This window comes from Aotus nancymaae, unplaced genomic scaffold (genome assembly GCF_030222135.1).
Source record: "Aotus nancymaae isolate 86718 unplaced genomic scaffold, 86718_ANA_hifiasm-v0.15.2.pri h1tg000040l, whole genome shotgun sequence".
In the NCBI taxonomy this organism is placed as follows: domain Eukaryota; kingdom Metazoa; phylum Chordata; class Mammalia; order Primates; family Aotidae; genus Aotus; species Aotus nancymaae.
In genome coordinates this window covers 105650471-105672452 of record NW_026988454.1, presented here as the reverse complement: position 1 = coordinate 105672452, position 21982 = coordinate 105650471, and the positions used below count along the sequence as shown (strand labels likewise).

At 42.5% G+C, this 21982-nt stretch overlaps 1 protein-coding gene across 14 annotated transcripts in view; it reads right to left on the bottom strand.

Annotated features, from left to right (window-relative positions):
* The window catches only part of DST (dystonin), a 497116-nt gene that overhangs the window by 428307 nt on the left and 46827 nt on the right, over window positions 1–21982 (bottom strand). For all 14 annotated transcript variants that reach the window (XM_064360963.1, XM_064360947.1, XM_064360946.1 and 11 more), the window contains exon 3: window positions 7873–8073. In XM_064360963.1, coding sequence (XP_064217033.1) covers window positions 7873–8073 — 201 coding nt within the window. The remainder of the gene's footprint in view (window positions 1–7872; window positions 8074–21982) is intronic.

The window sequence follows — 21982 nt, the reverse complement described above, 5'->3', positions numbered from 1 at the left end:
ATCCAAATACATATGTACCGAGAGGTAATCAGGATAAATTTTTAGTTTATTCACTCTTGGAAACATCTAAAACAAGGAGTAAAATAAAATGTAGATATTATTAAGTTTTTATTAGTGATCCCCATTACAAATTCTCATAGGTATATTTAGGTATAACTTACAAATTTAGGATAAGTAAATAGGTTAAAACAGCTAAGATGCTAAAGTATTTGCATTCCACATAACACTTGAAGAGAATGGTCTGACTGAACGTAGCTAAAACTGCAGTCACGCTTTGACTCATCTCCTTTGCAGCTACTTCTGTTTTCAGTCTGTCTCACTCACAGACATATTTCTTATTCAGATTCCCACTAGACATGCCTGGAGTGCTTCATATAAAGTCATTCAGTAATCCTGAATCACCAAAACTGATTTATTTTTACTCCATCTCCAAGTGATAATCAGAGATGCTTTCATGGCAACATGTTCTAACACTGATTTTCTCCAAATGAGTAAGTTTAGAAAAGACATAGGCTTTGAACACATGTTGAACAGGGTGGCTCTAGCAGGCACTAGTGGTTGCACCTAACCAAATCCAGAAGAGGACACAAAGTCTCAGTTCAAGTTCATCTATGGCATTAAAAGTAGAGAAATGTAGCAGAGGCCGTAAGGTTCTAGAAGCCTGCATAGGAATCGTGTGAGACAAGAAGCCAACAGTCTTTTCACTTCCAACTCTGACAATGTCCAGTTAAAAGTAGAGAAATGTAGCAGAGGCCATAAGGTTCTAGAAGCCTGCATAGGAATCGTGTGAGACAAGAAGCCAACAGTCTTCTCACTTCCAACTCTGACAATGTCCAGTCTCTCAGACAACTAGTAACAGGAGATGCAGTAACATGGTGGAAGTCAGCCTTATCTGCCCTGAAAAACACTGCCAGCTGGGTGTGATGGCTCATGCCTGTAATCCCAGCACTTTGGGAAGCCAAGGTGTTCTCTTGAGCCCAGGAGTTCAAGACCACACAGAGCAACACAGACAGACTCCATCTCTACAAAAAGAGTTAAAATTAGCCAGGCATGCTAGCACATGCCTGTGGTCCAAGCTACTTAGGAGGCTGAGGTGGGAAGGTTGAGCCCAGGAGGTTGAGGCTGCAATAAGCCATGATTCCGCAACCACACTCCAGCCTGGGCGACAGAGCAAAACTGTCTCAAAAGAAAGAACACTCCCCAGAATGGTTTTCTGCCCCAAGCAACTGAGTAGTCTCCACTGCTATTTGCTGCCCTCTGATCTCTCTCTCCTCCAACAGATCCTTCAGGAGAGAAGATGAGGCCATCCTCAGATTCCCCACCAGCAGTCATCAGCAGATGTTAGCAGAGCACCATGGACTAGGCCCAAATTCAGGTTATAACCACCTCACTCCTAGGCTGTTGCAGCCACCTAACTGTTCTGCTCTCCTGATGCACCCTGCACATGTTTAATCTTCCTAAAATCATGCTATGATCACACTACTCACCTATTATAGTGTCTTCAGAAGCACAGAAAAGCTTAAACCACTGGTCGTCTGAAATGTATGTTGATCCCAATCTACTTTTCCAGCTTTATCTTACATTTCTCTCATATGAATCCCCACATCCAGTCAGTTCTCAGCACTTTTGTTTATTCTACTTCCTGGCCCCAGCATCTGCTGCCCAGCCAGTTCCTACTCTTTTCTTTTTTTTTTTCCAGACAGGGTCTTGCTTTGTCACTCAAGCTGGAGTACAAGGGCATGATCATGGCCCACTGTAGCCTGGAACTCCGGGCTCAAGGGATTCTCCCACCTCAGCCTCTGAAGTAGCTGGGAATATATAGGCATGCACCACCATGCCTGGCTAATTTGTTTTTAATTTTTCGTAGAGACAGGGTCTCTCCATGTTGCCCAGGGTGGTCTCAAGCTCTTGAGCTCAAGTGATCCTCCCACCTTGGCATCCCAAAGTGCTGGGATTACAGGCATGAGCCACCACACCCAGCTTAGCTACCCATATTTTAAAGCCCAACTCAATACCAGCTCTTCCATAAAATAGTTATGCCCTAACCAACCTATTTAGGGGTGGGGGCACCCTCTTTTTCTCTGAATTCCTATAATGCTCACTAATTGTACCACTCATCATAAGCTATATTTCATATATCATTCACTCACTTAGTCAATAGTATTCACTGAGATGTCAAATGACAGATGCCAGGAGATATTCTAGACCCCTTGATATGGGCCTCAAAGAATTCAAGGTCTAGGGGAGGAGGAAAAAAAGGAAGAAACTACTAATTATTGTTTATTCTAAGCAGGTCATCACCATGCAATCTCTTTGTATATGTCAGCTCAGTTCATTCCCACAACTCTATGTTGTAGCTACTGTTATTACTTTATTTTTTATTTTTCCATAAGTTATTGGGGTACAGGTGGTGTTTGGTTACACAAGTTCTTTAGTGGTGATTTGTGAGATTTTGGTGCACCCATCACCCAAGCAGTACACACTGCACCATAATGTTGTCTTTTATCCCTCACTCCCCTCATACTCTTCCCCTCCAAGTCCCCACAGCCCATTATATCATTCGTATGATTTTGTGTCCTCACAGCTTAGCTCCCACTTGTCAGTGAGAACATATGATGTTTGGTTTTCCATTCCTGAGTTACTTCACTTAGAATAATAGTCTCCAATCTTATCCAGGTCGCTGCAAATGCTATTAATTCATTCCTTTTTATGGCTGAGTAGTATTCCATCATATATATACACCACAGTTTCTTTATCCACTCGTTGACTGATGGGCATTTGGGTTGGTTCCACGATTTTGCAATTGTGAATTGTGCTGCTATAAACATGCATGTACAAGTATATTTTTCGTATAATGACTGCTTTTCCTCTGGGTAAATGCCCATTAGTGGGATTGCTGGATCAAACTGTAGTCCTACTTTTAGTTCTTTAAGGAATCTCCACATTGTTTCTCATAGTGGCTGATATGGTTTGGCTGTGTCCCCACCCAAATCTCAACTTGAATTTTATCTCCCAGAATTCCCATGTATTGTGGGAGGGACCCAAGAGGAGGTAATTAAATCATGGGGGTTGGTCTTTCCTGTGCTATTCTCATGATAGTGAATAAGTCTCATGAGATCTAATGGGTTTATCAGGGGTTTCTGCTTTTGCTTCTTCCTCATTTTCTCTTGCCACCAGCATGTAAGAAGTGCCTTTTACGTCTCACCATGACTCTGAGGCCTCCCCAGCCATGTGAAACTGTAAGTCTAACTAAATCTCTTTTTCTTCCCAGTCTCGTGTATGTCTTTATCAGCAGCATAAAACAGACTAATACAGTGGCTGTACTAATTTACATTCCCACCAGGAGTGTAGAAGTGTTCCCTCATCACCGCATCCATGTCAACATCTACTGTTTTTTGATATTTTGATTATGGCCATTCTTGCAGGAGCAAGGTGGTATTGCATTGTGGCTTTGATTTGCATTTCCCTGAACATTAGTGATGTTGAGCATTTTTCATATGCTTGCTGGCCATTTGTATGTCATCTTCTTTTGAGAATTGTCTATTCATATCCTTATCCCACTTTTTGATGGGATTCATTGTTTTCTTCTTACTGATCAGTTTGAGTTAGCTGTAGATTCTGGATATTAGCCCTCTGTCAGATGTAAAGATCGTGAAGATTTTCTCCCACTCTGTAGGTTGTCCGTTTACTCTGCTGACTGCTCCTTTTGTCATGCAAAAACTCTTTAGTATTAAGTCCCAACTATTAATCTTTGTTTTTATTGCATTTGCTTTCGGGTTCTTGGTCATGAAATCCTTGCCAAAGCCAATCTCTAGGAGGGTTTTTTCAATGTTATCTGCTAGAATTTTTGTAGTTTCAGGTCTTAGATTTAAGTCCTTAATCTATATCGAGTTGATTTTTGTGCAAGGTGAGAGATGAAGATCCAGATTCATTCTCCTACATGTGGCTAGCCCAACCTTTTCCATTTGTTGAAAAGGGTGTCCTTTCTCTTATTTCACTTTATAATGAGGATACTGATTCTCAGAGAATTGAAATACCTCAATAAAGGATACCAGGTTGGTTGGTTTGTTTTTTGAGACGCAGTCTCGCTCTATCACCAAGGCTGGAGTGGGGGTTTTGCCATGTTGGCTAGGCTAGTCTCAAACCCCTGGCCTCAAGTGATCCACCCACCTCTGTCTCCCAAAGTGTTGGATTACAGGAGTGAGCCACCATGCTCAGCCACCAGGTAGGTATGTTTTTATTCTCTGCTGTCCCTGTCACTCTTTCAGATTATATGTCCATCTCTTCCTTGCTCAGTCCCTGGAAACTAATGGCTGTGATCCACATCACCCAAATTCCTTTGCCTTCTGGCTTCTAGGTAGGTTGGGTCAACAGGAGGTACCACTGGGAGCAGGAGCTAAGACAGCAGTATACTTATTCGCCACGCTCCCTCCTGACTCACTAGGTCGTGGCAGTGGCTGCATCCCTCAGCCCTGCCCCTGTGGAAGGGCTCTTCCATGGCTCCAGCTCTTCCCACGAGGATCCATTAAGACCACTGCCCTCTGCTGCCCCTTAAGCAGGAGTGGGAAGCAGATAGCCTCCACCTGAAGGCTGATAAAGCACCTGAGCCCTGCCCATATTTCTGTAAATTGTCCCTTCATTAAACTCTCTTCAGTTAAACCCTCTTAGTGTGCTGTTTCCTGCAGACACACAGTGCAGGATTTGAACCCACGTGGTTCTTACTGCAGAGACCTCTTGTTTTGCTGGAGGCTTTTACTTTGTGCTGAGGATCAAAACTAAGGGCACCTCACTCAGATAGGAAGGATTAGGAAGGATCAGAAAAGACTTCACCTGACTCATCTGAGCATGAGTCAGTCTCAAAGGTGAACTGAAGTTTACCAGGCAAACAAAGAATGAGGATAAACATTCAAGGGCAAAGTAGACAGCAGGTTCCAAGTCACAAAGGCATAAAAACTATGTCTCATTAACCAAGGCAGTTATGTAGAGGGCTTGTGAGAGAATAATGATGGTCAAGAGTTTCTAAACTTTGATGATTATCACTTATTTCTCAATCCACGTGAGGAGATTAGAAGACGCCAAGAATTAGCTAGACTCTAAGCAAGAGAAACAATTCATCTATTCCCTACCTTCAATTGATCCCTATTACAGAAAATAAGTTCAACTATTTAGCATAATACAAAAGCCCACCAGCTGGGTGTGGTGGCTCACGTCTATAATCCCAGCATTTTGGGAGGCTGGGGCAGGTGGATTGCCTGAGCTCAGGAGTTCGAGGCCAGACTGGGCAACACGGTGAAACCCTGTCTCTACTAAAAATACAAAAATTAGCCAGGCATGGTGACGCACACCTGTAATCCCGACTACTCATGAAGCTGAGACAGGAGAATCGCCCGAACCCAGGAGGCAGAGGTTGCAGTGAGCCAAGATCATGCCATTGCACTCCAGCCTGGGTGACAGAGCAAGAGTCCATGCTCTGGTGACAGAGCAAGATTCCATCTATATCTATATATATATATATATACACACACACACATACACACACACACACACACACATACATACACATATATGAGCCCTTTCTAATCTGGCCTCTACCCAATCCACCAGTCTCAGCTGCCAGCACCACCTCAAGCTGGTCACTGAGAATGCCATACCCTTCTGTGTGTCTGCACTTTTACATATGTTCTTCTCATCAGGATACCTACTTCCACTTTGTACTTGGTAAATTCCTCTTTGTCTCTCAGGACTCATCTCGTGTGTCTGCTTATCTGTAAGTATTTCTGGAGATCCAAAATGATTCCATAATGCCTTGTGTATAACTCTAGAACAGTACTTTCAAAACACAGAACATGCATTATAATTGCTTGTGTGCATGACTGTAGATTGACTCAACTGTGATTTCTTTTTTTTTTTAATTATTTTTTATTTTTTTTAAAGACGGGGTTTCACCATATTGGTCAGGCTGGTCTCAAACTCCTGACCTCAAGTGATCCACCCACCTCAGCCTCACGAAGTGCTGGAATTACAGGCGTGAGCCACCGCGCCCAGCTTTTTCGACTGTGATTTCTTAGTGACCAGGTACTACAGGAAATAACAGATTATAGAGGCATATGCTTGGGTTCTGGTGGCAGGCCACCTAGAACTATGTAACCTCAGGCAAGTTATATATCGTTTCTGGGGCTCAGTTTCATTATCCATAAAATGGGAATAATAACATCTACCTTGGCTGGGTGCAGTGGCTCACACCTGTAATCCCAGTACTTTGGGAGGCTGAGGCAGGAGAATCACCAGAGGTCAGCAGTTCAAGACCAGCCTGGCCAACACGGTGAAATCCTATGTCTACCAAAAATACAAAAATTAGCCAGGCGTGGTGGCGGGTGATTGTAATCCCAGCTACTTGGGAGGCTGAGGCTGGAGAATCACTTGAGCTCAGGAGGCGGAAGGTTGCAGTGAGCCAAGATTGCGCCACTGCACACCGGCCTGGGCAACAGGGCAAGACTCTGTCTCAAAAAAAAAATAGTAAGAACAAAAAAAAAAATAGTAATAACATCTACCTTACAGAATTGTTAAATGAGTGACATAAAATAATACCTGTTACACATTAAGCCCTCAGTAACTATTAGTTAACATATATCTATATGTCCCTGATTTTCTGTATAAAAAGCATGTTTATTGAATGAATAAATTTTCCTACCCTTTCATAGTTCTCTGCATAGATACCAAATTCTACTTAGCCTTTGTTTTATTGAATCATGAAAAATAAAGTCTCATTTCTGAAGAGGTACTTTGTCTTCAATTGGTTATGATTAACAGGTCCTTTTCTGTAAAGGCATTTAACTTCTTTCCATGGTCGTTGGCCTGGTTACTGAGGCAGACATTCTCCCAGCCTTCTCGCAATCTCCACATGTGCCTGCCACACAGTTTCCCCCACAGAAGGGCAAGTTCTGTTTCGATAATTTACAAAAACATTTTCAAGTCAAATCTTGATGGCTCCCCTAGGTTGGCACAAGAAACAACAGCAGGCTCCCCACAGCATAGGGATTAACCATACAAACACTTTTTTCTAATCCCGAAACAACATAAAATTACTGCAGTCATAAAATAACTTTACAAGTTTTAAAATGGCATTTTCTTAGCCCCAGCCTTGGTAAAAAGCCCATGTGCCAGAACCAAGGAAAGAAAAATCAGATCACTTAGAACAGTGTGCTCGGGATGTGAGAAGGAGGTGAAGACCAGCTCCCAGTTGAGCCCTGAATTTCTGATGAAAGGCAACATTGTGGCCAACAGAAACACAGGGCACTAGGTTAAAAAGAGACAATGATGCTGCCTTATAACAATATAAAGGCCACGCCTGATAAGGCCAGGACACTTACAGAGGAAGCCTGGGCTGGCTGTGGAGGGATGCACGGGCCTCACCAGCTCAAGAGCCTCTAGGAGCTCAGCCACTGTTAATGCCCAAGACTCCCGCCCCACCTTCCTTCACTGCTTCTCCTACCCCTACATTGGTTTTTTTGTCATCCTCTTCACCAATTCTGATTTTTCTCATTGCCACACCTAGATTTGTTGACTCTATGTCCTCATCCTCATTCTAGATCCCCAGCTCCAGCCTGGCTGGGAACTCACCAGCTTTCATATCAGCTGTCTGACACTAACTAACTCTTGCCTCTTTGTCAGCTATCTATCCACCCTAGAACCTCCTATGAAACCATATTCCCTGCTGGAACTCATGTGCGTACACTGCCACTTGTTGGGAATAACAACGATATAACCTCCCAATTATTCAAAGTTAATCTGATCATGTTTTTAAACTAAAAGAAGAACCACACAATTTGACAGCGAATTTAATATTTTTATAAATGACAGTTCTCTACTTACAGGCCTCCTGATTGAAGCACCTTGAACAGAGTGATAAAATTCTGGCTGGACTCGGCTACTCTTCTTGATTCTTCGCTTCCTCACTGAAGTTTCTTGCTCGCTCTGATGGTGAACTTCCACCACGGGCTTCACTTCTTCCAGACGGGCAGCTGCAGCCGCTGCGACTCGTCTTCTAATATGCCGAGGGCTTGCTCTGAATCCCTGTGGCAGAAAACACAACCAAGCAAATCCAGATTTGTACTGAGTTAGTTTGGAAGTTCTCCAGGGCTAATTATACAAAGAGCTCCAAAAGTCACTCTGTTCAGTGAGATCATGTGCACCCCAAAAGTGAGCATGGAGGAGGCTCAACATGCAAGCAAGGTTTCCCCACAAGTGTTCTTTAGAGCACCCCAGTATTTCAGGGCCCAGAGTTACTCTACATTAAGAAATGTTTTGAATTGAGTAAAGCCAGTCCCAAAAAAAAGGAGGAAAAACAGGAAGGTGGGCACACTGCTTGACTGAAGCATCAGGCAGAGTGTGACTGAAGAAGGGTGTTTCCAGTTTGGCCTCAAGTAGAGTGTAAGGAGCAGCACAGCATATTATTCCAGGGTAAAGTGGTACTTTACATTCCTGAAAGAGACTCCTTCTGCGGAAGGAAAGCAGGAATGCAAAGCATACTACAAAACACCACAAAGTGAGGATTCCAAACTCAAATGGAGCTAATGTGGTGGAACAAAGGGTATGGGTTTGAGCGTCAGCTGGGCCTGGGTACAAATGCTGACTTCTTAATTATAGCTATACAATGTATTAAATATTTCTGAGTCCAACTGTTCTAACCTATAAAACGTGTAACATTCCACTCACAGGGCTTTTAAGTTTTAAATAACATAAATACATGTAAAATTCCAGCCGAGCATGGTGGCTCACGCCTGTAATCCCAGCACTTTGGGAGGCTTCAGTAGGTGGATTGCCTCAGGTCACGAGTTCAAGACCAGCCTGGCCAACAAGGTGAAACCCTGTCTCTACTAAAAATACAAAAATTATCTGGGTGTGGTGGCAGGTGCCTGTAATCCCAGCTACTTGGGAGGCTGAGGCAGGAGAACTGCTTGAACTTGGGAGGTGGAGGTTGCAGTGAGCCAAGATCACACCACTGAACTCCAGCCTGGGCAACAGAGCAAGACTTCATCTAAAAAATAAATAAATATATATATTTATATTTATATATACACATATATATATACATACACACACACATATATTTGGGTATATACATACATATTCTATATGTATATACTTTTTTTATTTAAAATTTTTTTATTTTAAAATTATTTTAATTTTACATATATATGTAAAATTCCAACTATGGTATCTGACACATAGGAAGTGCTCAATAAAATTGTCATTTTCCTCTTCGTATAGAGCAAGATGAGTATAAGGACAACTCAGACAATGGAAACAAGTTCAGCTAAGCCATATTATGCAGTTGAGAACATGCAGTTTTGGAAAATATCAGTAATTACATAAAATAGTCTTGGTCCTCATGGCTTACAGTCTACTGGAGAGCAGAAAGAGAAATCTAACACAAAGTTCATAAACACATGGGAATGTGTAATTAAGGCTTAAAGTGGTTAAAGTAGTAGACTCAGTGCTAGCAGATCTCAGAGAAGGAAATCAATGAATGAAACTGAGAAGAGTTACATTTGGCTTAGTTGAGTGGGTGGCATTTGAAGAATGAACTGAATTTACATTGAAGGCAAAGGAAACAACATAAGAAATGAATAAATAATAGACAGACGATGGATGGATGGAGTATTTACAGTAAGAAACATTATTTGATAATGTGTTGGTATGAGGGTACAAACTAAATATGGTGGGAAGTTACTGAGAGATAAACAGTAACTGCTCCAAGAAGGGCTTCTTTGAGTTTGTGTGTCTTCTGAATTTTTAAAGATGTGTAAAAGGCTTAAAGGTTGCCGTAAAGGCATAAAAAATTAGGAGTAAGAATTTCAGAGGGTGAAGCAGTATGAGAAAAAGCATAATAATGATTCTGTGGGATACTGAAAGATTAATGTGTACAGTGGGATTCTCAGTGAGGAAGCTGGAAGATGGGCTACAGTCCAATTATGGAGACCCTGTACACCAGGCTGAAGGATATGAAGGAGAGAATTTTTAAAAAAGAACAGGGTTACTCACAGAGTCAAAAGGAGCAATGAGGTCAACAGAAATTGGTGAAGAGAAAATTCAAATGGATTTGGCAAAACCATGATCATTGTTTGGGCTCTTCTAATCCATCCCCAAATACATTAGTGTTGTTCTCATCCCACCCCTGTGTGCAAGCTCAGTTGGTCCTCCTCAACCCAAAATAGTCCCAGAACATCCCCACCACTCCCACGTAACCCAGAAGGTACTACAGCAGCTGCTGGAGAAGAGGATTAAGGAGAAGAAGGAACTGGGCCAAATGCTGAACTGAATTCTAGGGCAGTTTAGACCACACACATCAAAACCAACAATCATACAGGCTGCTTTTTTAATATGCAGGTTCCTGGACATTCTCCATCCCACCCCCACCCCGCCCTTCCCCTCCACCACACACACACACATTCTCTCTTTCTTTCTTTCTTTCTTTTTTTTTTTATATGGTTTTGCTCTGTCACCTAGGCTGGAGTGCAGTGGTACGACCTCAGCTCACTGCAACCTCTGCCTCCTGGGTTCAAGCAATTCTCCTGCCTCAGCCTCCCAAGCAGTTGGGATTACAGGCACCCGCCACCATGCCCAGCTAATTTTGTATTTTTAGTAGAGATGGGGTTTCTCCATGTTGGTCAGGCTGGTCTAGAGCTCCCAACCTCAGGTGATCCACCTGCCTCCGCCTCCCAAAGTACTGGGATTACAGGCATGGGCCACCACATCTTGTGTCTGTCTCCCTCCCTCCCTCCCTCTCTCCCTCCCTCCCTCTCTCTCTCTCTCTCTCCCCTTAGAACCAGAATTTAGTCTGACCACTAGGTGGCATTATCTCCCATACCCCTGGCATTCTTTGTAATTCAGAAATTTGGTGTTCTGGTAGAATGAACAAAATAACTGATGATATATTAGCTTCTGTAATAATGGAGTAAGTCAAGTACATTTCTTTTGTAGGAATGCAGATTCTCTCTCCTCTTATGAGTAATAAGCAATCAGATCTTGCCTAACCGGTATTATTACCAGTATTCCTCAGTGATCTACAAATTCTAGAAACAGGGAGAAAAACTGCATAAAACTTCCCTAAAGTAACCAAATGACAGAGATTAAAACATGTTGGCACAGACATTCCGCAGAGCAATAACTCAGTGAATTCACATCCCTGTATCTATCCTAGAGAAATTCTACCAACAGTGCCCAGGAAGATATTCAATGCAGAATTATTTCTGATATAAAAAAGTTTTTTGAGACAGAGTCTTGCTCTCTCGCCCAGGCTGGAGTGCAATGGTGCGATCTCAGCTCACTGCAACCTCCCCCTCCTGGGTTCAAGCGATTCTCCTACCTCAACCTCCTGAGTAGTTGGGATTACAGGCGTGTGCCACCATGCCCAGCTAATTTTTGTATTTTTAGTAGAGACGAGGTTTCACCATGTTGACCAGGATGGTCTCGATCTCTTGACCTCGTGATCCATCCGTCTCGGCCTCCCAAAGTGCTGGGATTATAGGCGTGAGCCACCGCGCCCGGCCATTTTTTGTATTTTTAGTAGGGACGGGGTTTCACCATGTTGACCAGGATGGTCTCGATCTCTTGACCTCATGATCCACCTGCCTCGGCCTCCCAAAGTGCTGGGATTACAGGCGTGAGCCACCGCGCCTGTCCCAACAATAGTGTATTATTCATACTAGCTAGAAAGGAAATCAAATAGAAATAGGAAAATGAGTCACAGTGCTGGTGTGTCTTGAAAATAGACACATGTGAGGTACTGATCATTAGGAGAGAGTTGTTTGTTACTCTCCAGTGAGTCAAACTACCCGGGCTCAAATCTAATACCAGCTCTATTATTTACTAGGTGTGTGATCTTGGCTAAATTAATTCTCTGTGCCTTGCTTTTTTTTTAATTTGTCAAATGCATATAACAATACATCTGTTGTAGAGTAATGGTGGTGTTTAAATGAGATAATTAGCATTAAGTACTCAGAACGGTACACAGCATAGAAAAAGAACTTAATATATTATTATCATTATTACTACTGCTTTACTTCCTGGATCTTGCAGCAACAATTTACACATCAGCAGTTCATGGCTATGATTACAAACTCTATAAACAACATGGAGTCATCAATGAGTGTTCATCTTTATTTCTCTAAATAACTACAAAGAATTATAGCTCCTTGATTTATGACACTTTCTTGTCCTAAGTAATATAAAAAATAAGCCATGCCTTTTAACCGAGGAAATTTTAGCTTGAAACAGTAGGTGGTGCTATAAGCTCTTCCAGGTGCTAATAAGAGTCACTCTTTAACTATTAGGGGATAGACACTTGGAAGCCTGTGAGTAGTGGACTTCTATCATTTTTAAGCCACCCCAATTTATCGCACCTTTTGGATAATCATTTCTCAAGATGTTCAGTCATGAGTGTGTGTGTGTGTGTGTGTGGTGTGTGTGTGGTGTGTATATGCGTGTGTGAGGAACATTTATCATAAGATCTACTCTCTTCAACCTTTAGGTGCACAATACAGTATTGTTAACTCTAGGCACAATGTTGTATAGCAGATCTCTAGAACTCATTCAGCTTGCATAACTGAAACTTTATACCCACTGGACAGCAACTTCCTAGCTCTCCTTTCCTCCAGCACCTGGCAACTACCATTCTACTCTTTGATTTTATGAATTTGACTAATTTAGATACCTTATACAAATGGAATCATGCAGTATTTATCTTTGGTGACTGAGTTATTGCACTTAACATCATGTTCTCCAGGTTCATCCATACTGTTGCATATGCCAGGATTTCTTTCACTTTTAAGGCTGAGTACTATTCTGTTGTATATATATATACATATATTGCATTTTCTCTATCCACTCATCTTTCCATGGACATTTAGATTGTTTCCATATCTCGGCTACTGTGAAAAATGCTGCAAGGAACATAGGAGAATGTATAACTCTTCAAGATCCTGACCCCTCCTTTCCTCCCTTCCTTCCTTCTTTTCTTCCTCCCTTCCTTCTCTCTCTCTCTCTCTCTATTTCTGACAGAATCTCGCTCTGTGGCAGGCTGGAGTGCCATGGCACCATCTACGATCTCGACTCACTACAACCTCCCCCTCCCAGGTTCAAGCAATTCTCCTGCCTCAGCCTCCTGAGTAGCTGGGATTACAGGCATCTGTCATCATGCCTGGCCAATTTTTTTTTTTTTAGTAGAGACAGGGTTTCACCATATTGATCAGGCTGGTCTTGAACTCCTGACCTTGTGATCAGCCCGCCTCCGCCTCCCAAAGTGCGGGGATTACAGGCTTGAGCCACCACAGCTGGACCCAAGATCCTGACTTCAACTCCTTTGTACTTATAGCCAGAAATGCAAATTGTTGGATGATATGGTAATTCTAGTTTTAACTTTTTGAGAAATGTAGGAAAAAAGAATAAATAAAAGGTTCCTCTTCAAAGGTTTCTTCTTAGTTTATTACAAATAAATAATAGTTTCTTCAAAGGTTTACTTTAAAGCTTTTGCTAATAATCTTAAAGTAGCTGTTAATTATAATAAATAAATAAATGCATCCCGTGTTCTTAGTTCTTACACTTTAACCTAGATACTTGCCCTGGCATGCCTGGACAAGCCCAGGCAAGTCTTAGGTCAGACATCATCCTCTTCCTTATTTGGAAATGTTATCGCTTCTCTAAGCATTCCTCAAGTTACTTTCTCTTTTCCTTTGTTCTCCTCTGCCTTTACTTCTTTAGAAAATTTCCAAGTTTTTAGCCAATGGGGTCAAGCATAGAATGTGAGGTCCCGTTCTGGCCAACAGAAACTGGACCCAGCAGTAGGGCGATTGCATCAGGTTATGAAAGTAATTAATGTCCCTGTCTTTGTTCAAGTGTGCTCCTGTGGCAAGAGTTGCACCCTTCCTGCAGGAAGTAAACAAGCCTTGCTGAGTAATCCATTGCCTCCGTGTAGACTTTTCCCAACGTTATAAACCCGTTTCCAATAAGAAACCACCATACCGTTTTGCATAGTGGCTACATCATGTTACATTCCCGCCTACAGTGTACAAGGGTTCCATTTTCTCCATATCCTTCTGATACCAGAGTTAAGAAGAAATTACTAGGCAGATAGTAAGGGTATGTGAGTCCTAAGTAAGGTTTTCCCTTTAGTAAGAAGCAGCCCCAAATCATTTTCCAACAAAGAGCAGCCTGTAAAGTCGAGCAGCAGTCATAGACAACAAGCTGAGAGCTTTCACGGGTGGATGCCAGCAGGAAAGAACTACCTGGGTTGGACCAGACGTGCTCAAAATGATGGCTCCATCTTTCCTTCTCTGCCAGCCACGTGTACAGTAAGGAGCAGACAAACTGGCGCCGGCCAAGGGAAGAGTTCATTTGCATAATAAGATTAGAGTGGAAAGACCAGCCCTCCCAGCCGCTAGGTAAACATCACACCTGATCAAACCAATCTGTGAGCCCTACGAAAATCAGACGCCACCTCCTCAAGCCAGACTCTAAAATTCCGCTTATCCACCACCTGCCAGCCTTTTCCTCTGGGAATTCACCTCTCTCTTACTAGAGAGAGAGAGAGATTTTTCTTTCTTTCTCTGCCTTTTGCCTATTAAACCTCCGCTCCTAAATTCCTCCAGTGTGTCCGTGCTGTAAATTTTCTTGGCGCAAGACGATGAACCCCAGGTATTTACCCCAGACGACGCAGTCACTTCATTTCCTCATCCACACTTTTTATCTCGTGCCTTATTGATGACAACCATCTTAACAGATGGGAGGTGATATCTCACTGTAGCTTTTATTTGCATTTCCCGGTGATGAGTAATGTCTTCAGACACAGTTACATCAAGATGCTCCAGAGCCCACTCTAGATCTTCCCTCTTAATAACCCAGTACATCTCAGGGGTAGGCCCATAGCCAAGACTCAGTGAATTCAAGTCTCTCTGCTTGGACTGTGAATATTACATGGAGGCAGGTAAAACCTGAGATCAGTAAGAGTTAATTAGTTCCAATGGCTACACCAAAGACCTTCTGAAGCTGCCTGGTTTTGTCTGTTCTAACCAGACATGCGGTCTCGATGGTGAATTCCATAATCTAGTTGTATTAAATTCTCCTTTGGCTTAAGTCAGACAGAGTCAGGTCCTGTCACCTACAAACAAAAATCTCTAATGCACGCACTTTCTGTTAAAGCTTGCAGGTGGTAGCTATTTTCCTTGGAGGTTGAATCAGGCTGTTTTGATTAAGGAGACTTAATCAGGCTGTTTGGCTGTGTATGAGTAGATGGGCATAAAAAGGGAGGAAATATTAATAGCAATAATTTACTAAGCGCCATGTAGGCACTAAACCTATATACGCCCTGCAGAAAGATTTTCAGGGTTAAGTAATCTGCTTAAACGCAAAAAGTTGCAATTAGAAGAGTCCAGATTAGAACCCAGGTTTATCTAACTCCAACTAGTGCTCTTCACCACTCTGCTCTTATGTAAAGAGATTATAAAGCAGTAATGCATTCAGAATTAATATTCTACATATATCCACGGGACTGGAAGTGCTCAGGAATATATGTTGACTGATTAAAACAAGAAAAGGTCTATCAACAATTTAGACGAATGAGGGAGAAATTTTAAAAAATAACGTTTTCAGGTAAGCATTATTGCTTTATAAGGTCAAACTACTGTCAAGTTTTTTGATTACATATCTGAAAAGATGGAAAATTAACACATTGACCCATTGAGCATCAATACAGAATTACTTTTCAGCCTGGGCAATATGGTGAAACTCCGTCTCCATTAAAAATACAAAACTTAGCTGGGTGTGGTGGCACACGCCTATAATCCCAGCTATTTGGAAGGCTGACGCACGTGAATTGCTTGAGCCCAGGAGGCAGAGGCTGCAGTGAGCAGAGATTGTGCTACTGAAGTCCAGCCTGGGGGACAGAGTGAGACTACGTCAAAAAAAAAAAAAAAAAAAAAGGAAAAAGAAAATACAGATATATGTGCATATGTGTGTATATATATATATATATAAATTACTTTTGTATCATGTGAAGAACTAAGGTATATCATTATACAAGATTTAAATTTACCATATGTAAATATTATAAAGCTCAATAAGCTGCTGCTTATAAAGTATACAATATGCCATTAAAAAAATCAAATGATGGCCGGGCACAGTGGCTCACACCTGTAATCCCAGCACTTTGGGAAGCCGAGGCAGGCGGATCACGAGGTCAAGAGATCGAGACCATCCTGGCCAACAAGGTGAAACCCTGTCTCTGCTAAAAATACAAAAAAATTAGCTGGTGGTGGTGGTGGCACGCGCCTGTGGTCCCAGCTACTTGGGAGGCGGAGGTTGCAGTGAGCTGAAATTGCACCACTGCATTCCAGCTTGGTGACAGCAAGACTCCGTCTCAAAAAAAAAAAAAAATCAAATGATGGCGGGGCACTGTGGCGCATGCTTGTAATCCCAGCACTTTGGGAGGCTGAGGTGGGTGGATCACCTTAGGTTAGGAGTTCGAGACCAGCCTGGCCAATATGGTGAAACCCCCATCTCTACTAAAAACACAAAAGTAGCTGGGCGTGGTGGTGTATGCCTATAATCCCAGCTACTCGGGAGGCTGAGGCAGGAGAATCGCTTGAACCCAGGAGGCGGAGGATGCCATGAGCTGAAATTGAGCCATAGTACTCCAGCCTGGGAAAAGACCGAAACTCTGTCTCAAAAAAAAAAAAAAGATTCCCCTCATCCCAGGCTAGAAATAAAGCGTACAGCAGAGGCTCTTCAACCCACAGATGAAATTTAAGGGAGATGAAGAAGGCAGTCAATTAACTTGGATACAGAAAAAATATGCCTTTATTTTCAATAATTTACAATTGAAAATTAACATAGGGTTCAATTATGAATGTAGGCCATAAACCTGGTATCATTAGTAGTGCCTGTGACTTTTGCCACCAAAAGTAATCATAGATTTAAATACAAAGTTGTTAGTGGCGCAGATCTCTTGAAATACTATTTATACTTGTTACTTCAAAATCACAGTAGTTAGTAAATGTGCCAATCTCAGAGGCATTTGAAGTACAGCAACTCTTAAATAAATAGGAGCTGGGTAAAATGAGGCTGAGACCTACTGGGCTGCATTCCCAGACGGTTAAGGCATTCTAAGTCACAGGATGAGACAGGAGGTCAGCACAAGATATGGGTCATAAAAACCTTCCCGACAAAACAGCTTGCAGCAAAGCAGCAAAGAAGCTGGCTAAAACCCACCAAAATCAAGATGACAATGAGAGTGACCTATGGTCGTCCTCACAGTCATCCTCACTGCTACACTCCCACCACCGCCATGACAGTTTATAGAGGCCATGGCAAAGTCAGGAAGTTACCCTATATGGTCTTAAAGGGGAATACATGAATAATCCACCTCTTGTTTAGCATATAATCAAGAAACAAGTATAAAAATGGGTAACCAGTAGCCCTCGGGGCTCCTCTGTCTATGGAGTAGCCAATCTTTTACTCCTTTACTTTCTTTTTTCTTTTTTTTTTTTTAAGACGGGGTTTCACCATGTTGGTCAGGCTGGTCTTGAACTCCCGACCTCAGGTGATCCGCCCACCTTGGCCTCCAAAGTACTTGGATTACAGGCGTGAGCCACCACACCCGGCCTTACTCCTTTACTTTCTTAATAAACTTACTTTCATTTTACCCTGTGGACTCACCCTGATATCTTTCTTGTGGGAGATTCAAGAACCCTCTTTGGGGGTCTCAATCATGACTGCTTTCCCGTAACACCACTAGATCTTGTTATTCAATGCATTAATTAGAAAGTACCTATACAGCTGTCAAAAATATTTTTAATAACTTATATTTCAATGTAATTGGCTTCTTTTATAATTCTCTTTTATCCATGTTTGCCTTTTTCTCTTGGTAACAAGCTAGACTACATTTCCTAGCCTCCCTTGCAGTTAGGTAAGGCCATGTGACTGAGATCTAGCCAATGAAATGTGGACATATGTAAGCCATTTCTGGACATATATGCATATAAACACTTCCCACAACCACTTCTGCATGCTCTTCTTCTCTTTTGGCTGGCATGACCTTTGAAGCAACCATGAAAGCCACACAATGAAGATGGCAGTGCCTCCATCAGCCCGAGTTCCTAAATAACTACATGAAAGAGGCCACTGTCAACCTGATTACCTACACCTGTACCTTTAAATCAACAACAAATATATTTGTATTTTGTTTGAGCCAATGAGTATATATTTGCTATAGGAATTTGCACTACCCTGACTCACTGGTTCTCAAACTGCACTAAGCATCAGAACCACCTAGAAGGCTCATTAAAACACAGACTTCTGGGCCACACCCTCAGAGTTTCTGATTCAGTAAGTAGGAGATAGGGCTAAGAATTTGCATTCCTAACAAATCCCCCAGCGATGCTGTTGCCACCATCATGTGAGTACAGTCTAAGAAACCAAAGGTCCTGCCCCTTAATGTGTGGTGAGTGAGTAGTTTTGGTCATAATAATACTGTATCCCATTGTGCTATATGCAGGGGGATCCTCAGTATTACAGCAATTTAGCCCTTTGTGATTTTAATAACCCTACATTAAAAGATTGGTCCTGGGCTGGGTGCCGTGGCTCACGCCTATAATCCCAGCACTTTGGGAGGCTGAGGCGGGTGGATCACGAGGTCAAGAGATCGAGACCATCCTGGTCAACAAGGTGAAACCCCGTCTCTACTAAAAATACAAAAATTAGCTGGGCATTGTGGCATGTGCCTGTAGTCCCAGCTACTCGGGAGGCTGAGGCAGGAGAATTGCTTGAACCCAGGAGGCGGAGGTTGCGGTGAGCCGGGATCGTGCCATTGCACTCCAGTCTGGGTAACAACAGCAAAACTCCATCTCAAAAAATAAAAATAAAATAAAAAATAAAAGATTGGTCCTGGAAGCCACTTTATCAGCTGGGAAAAAATAATAATGTATCTAGGAGCTATCTTTCTGTTTTCAGAGAGAATGTATTCCCTGGCAAATAAAGAAAAGTAGGGCAAAATATTACCTTTTTAAAATCTTTTCTAATGACTAGTCATTGTTTGGTATAGAACATTGGCTCTTGGAGATATGATGACAACAAAAAGTCTGTTTTGGAAAAGTCTATGGAACTGTACATTTCTTTTTATTAATTATTTTACAGAGATGAAGTTTCACTCGGTTGCCCAGGCTAGAGAAGAGTGGTGTGATCATATCTCACTGTAGTCTAGAAGTCCTGGGCTCAAGTGACCTCCTCAACCTCCCGAGCAGCTGGGAACACAGGTGTGCACCACTACATCCACTTAATATTTTAAAGAGACAAGGTCTTGCTACTTTGCCCAGGCTGGTCTCGAACTCCTGGCCTCAAGAAATCCTCCCACCTGGGCTTCCCAAAGTGCTGGGATTACAGGTATAAGCCACTGTGCCCAGTTGAACTGTACATTTATTTTATTTATTTATTCATTTTGAGATGGAGTCTCACTCCATCGCCCAGGCTGGAGTGCAGTGGCGCAGTATCAGCTCACTGCAACCTCGACGTCCCGAGTTCAAGCGATTCTCCTGCCTCAGCCTCCCAAGTAGCTGGGATTAAAGGCATATACTGTGACATGGTAAAAGCCCCATAAAACTGCATACACCTCAACCATACCTTGGCTTTCTGTTGAAACTGCTCTCTGTAACCCCTAATGTGACAGGCAAGCAGTCCAAACCCACGCCATCTTGGCCCCCGAGACTTGTAATAAGTAATTAAGGTCTGTGATTTCCACCCTACCCAGACAATGTGTAAACTAATGCTTATCTTGACTTCTGTAAACCACTTAAGTAACAATCGGAATATCCGAAGTCCCCTGGCCCTTGGAATGTCTGGAGCCTGTCACCCTCATCTCCACCCAGGAGGTGATTTACTGAATCCACTGGCCCTCGGAATGTCTGAAGTCCCTCACCCTCACCCTCACCCCCGAGGTGGTTTTACGGGTATAAAAGGTCTTGACACCCTCCTTTCGGGCCACGGGTTGGAGAGACGTGAGTCCTCCGTGGTCGCTGGCAATAAAGACCCTGCAATTTGGCATACTTTTGTCTTGGCGTTGTCTTTCTATGCTCGGGCCAGTACAACAATACCAACACATCTAGCTAATTTTTGTAGTTTTAGTAGAGATGAGGGTTCACCATGTTGGCCAGGCTGGTCTCGAACTCCTGACCTCAAATGATCCACCCACCTCAGTCTCCCAAAGTGCTGGGATTACAGGCGCCACCGTGCTCGTCCTGTACATTTATTTTAAATAAAGTTTCACAGGTTAGTAATACAGTCTTTCATATTGACTGATACTATATCAACTGCTTATTAGTCCCTGCTGGTAGGAAGCTCTGACTTACAGAGAGACTTAATGTTTTGTAAATTGCAAGTGAACAACAACTTAAGTGCAGTTTTGTAAATGAAAATATTTTAAAATCTCTTAACAATGTCAAGCATTCCTTCTTAAAAGTCTCTGCCTTAGGAAGCATGTTTTGTACTATAGCCTCACACCCCTCCAGTTACGGTTGCTGGGTCTTGACACTTAGGCTGTGTCTATCAGAGTTTTTCCTTTGAGAGTTTGAGAAAAACTGAGAGCCTGGGCTGCTTAGCACAGAGGTTGCAAGGGATGAAGGGAGGGAGGAAGGAAGGAAATTAACCCTGTAGATCAGTGCTTCTCAAACTTTAATATGAACATGGATCAAATCCTATTAAAATGCAGAGTCTAATGCAGTGGGTCTGGGTGGGGTCTGAGATTTTGCATTTCCAACAGGCTCCCAGGGTATTCTGATGCTGCTGGTCTGCAGACCAAACTTTGAGTAACAAAGACCTAGAAGGACTCTGGAAACTGTGTGCCCCTGGTACAGGTGAGGGTATCAGGGTACAGAAATCATAAGTGAAGAGAACAAAAGGAAAAGCAGCAGCTAGTGGAGTAGAACAGAGTCATTCCTATGGCATCTCACAAGTGCAAGGAGTGAAGTTTTTTGTTGTTGTTGCTTTTTGTTAATTTATCTTTTTTTCTTTATTTTTAATTTTTAATTTTAATCTCACAGCAATAGAAACCTAAGGAGCGAGGTCTTGAATCCATAATCAATTTCCAGTTTTATTCATGTAAAGCCAGACCCTCGTATGGATCTTTTTCTTTGATTTCTATTAAATTATACATACAACATGCCTTAAAATATAGTATGTCTCTGATTCTGCATCCAAATGAGCCTAAGACACTAAACACAGTCTTAAATGGGGGTGGGGAAAAGACTAAATGAAGACTATGAGGTTGAAGCTGCTTGACATATAGCATCTTCTCCTTTAAAGAGCTTAAACTGCTCTGGGCGCGGTGGCTCACGCCTGTAATCCAGCACTTTGGGAGGCCAAGGAGGGTGGATCACAACGTCAGGAGATCGAGACCATCCTGACCAACATGGTGAAAACATGGTGAAACCCTGTCTCTAATAATAATACAAAAATTAGCTGGGTGGTGGTGTGTGCCTGTAATCCCAGCTACTCAGGAGGCTGAGGCGGGAGATCCCTTGAACCAGGAAGTCAGAGGTTGCAGTGAGCTGAGATTGTGCCACTGCACTCTAGCCTGGCAACAGAGTAAGACTCTCCCTCAAAAAAAAAAAAAAAGAGCTTAAAGTGCTTTTTAATTACAAATGTTAGATTAGCCCAAGCAGAGATCATAGCGTACACTCAGAAAACAACCACATTTCCTTTCCTGGTTGACCTCTGAAATCCACAATAAGGCGTGCCTTTTCTCTCAACACTACATAAGATTTTGTGTAGATCCTATAATTTTTCTGGTCATTCTCAGATAATTAAAAAGTCTCCCCAACCACTTCTAGTCACAAAAGCATACCATTCCAATGAGGTCACATCACTCCTTCTGGTTTCCTTCTAGACAAGGTTCAAAGTGACTCCAGGCTCTTTCTCCCAAGACAGCCATAAGAAA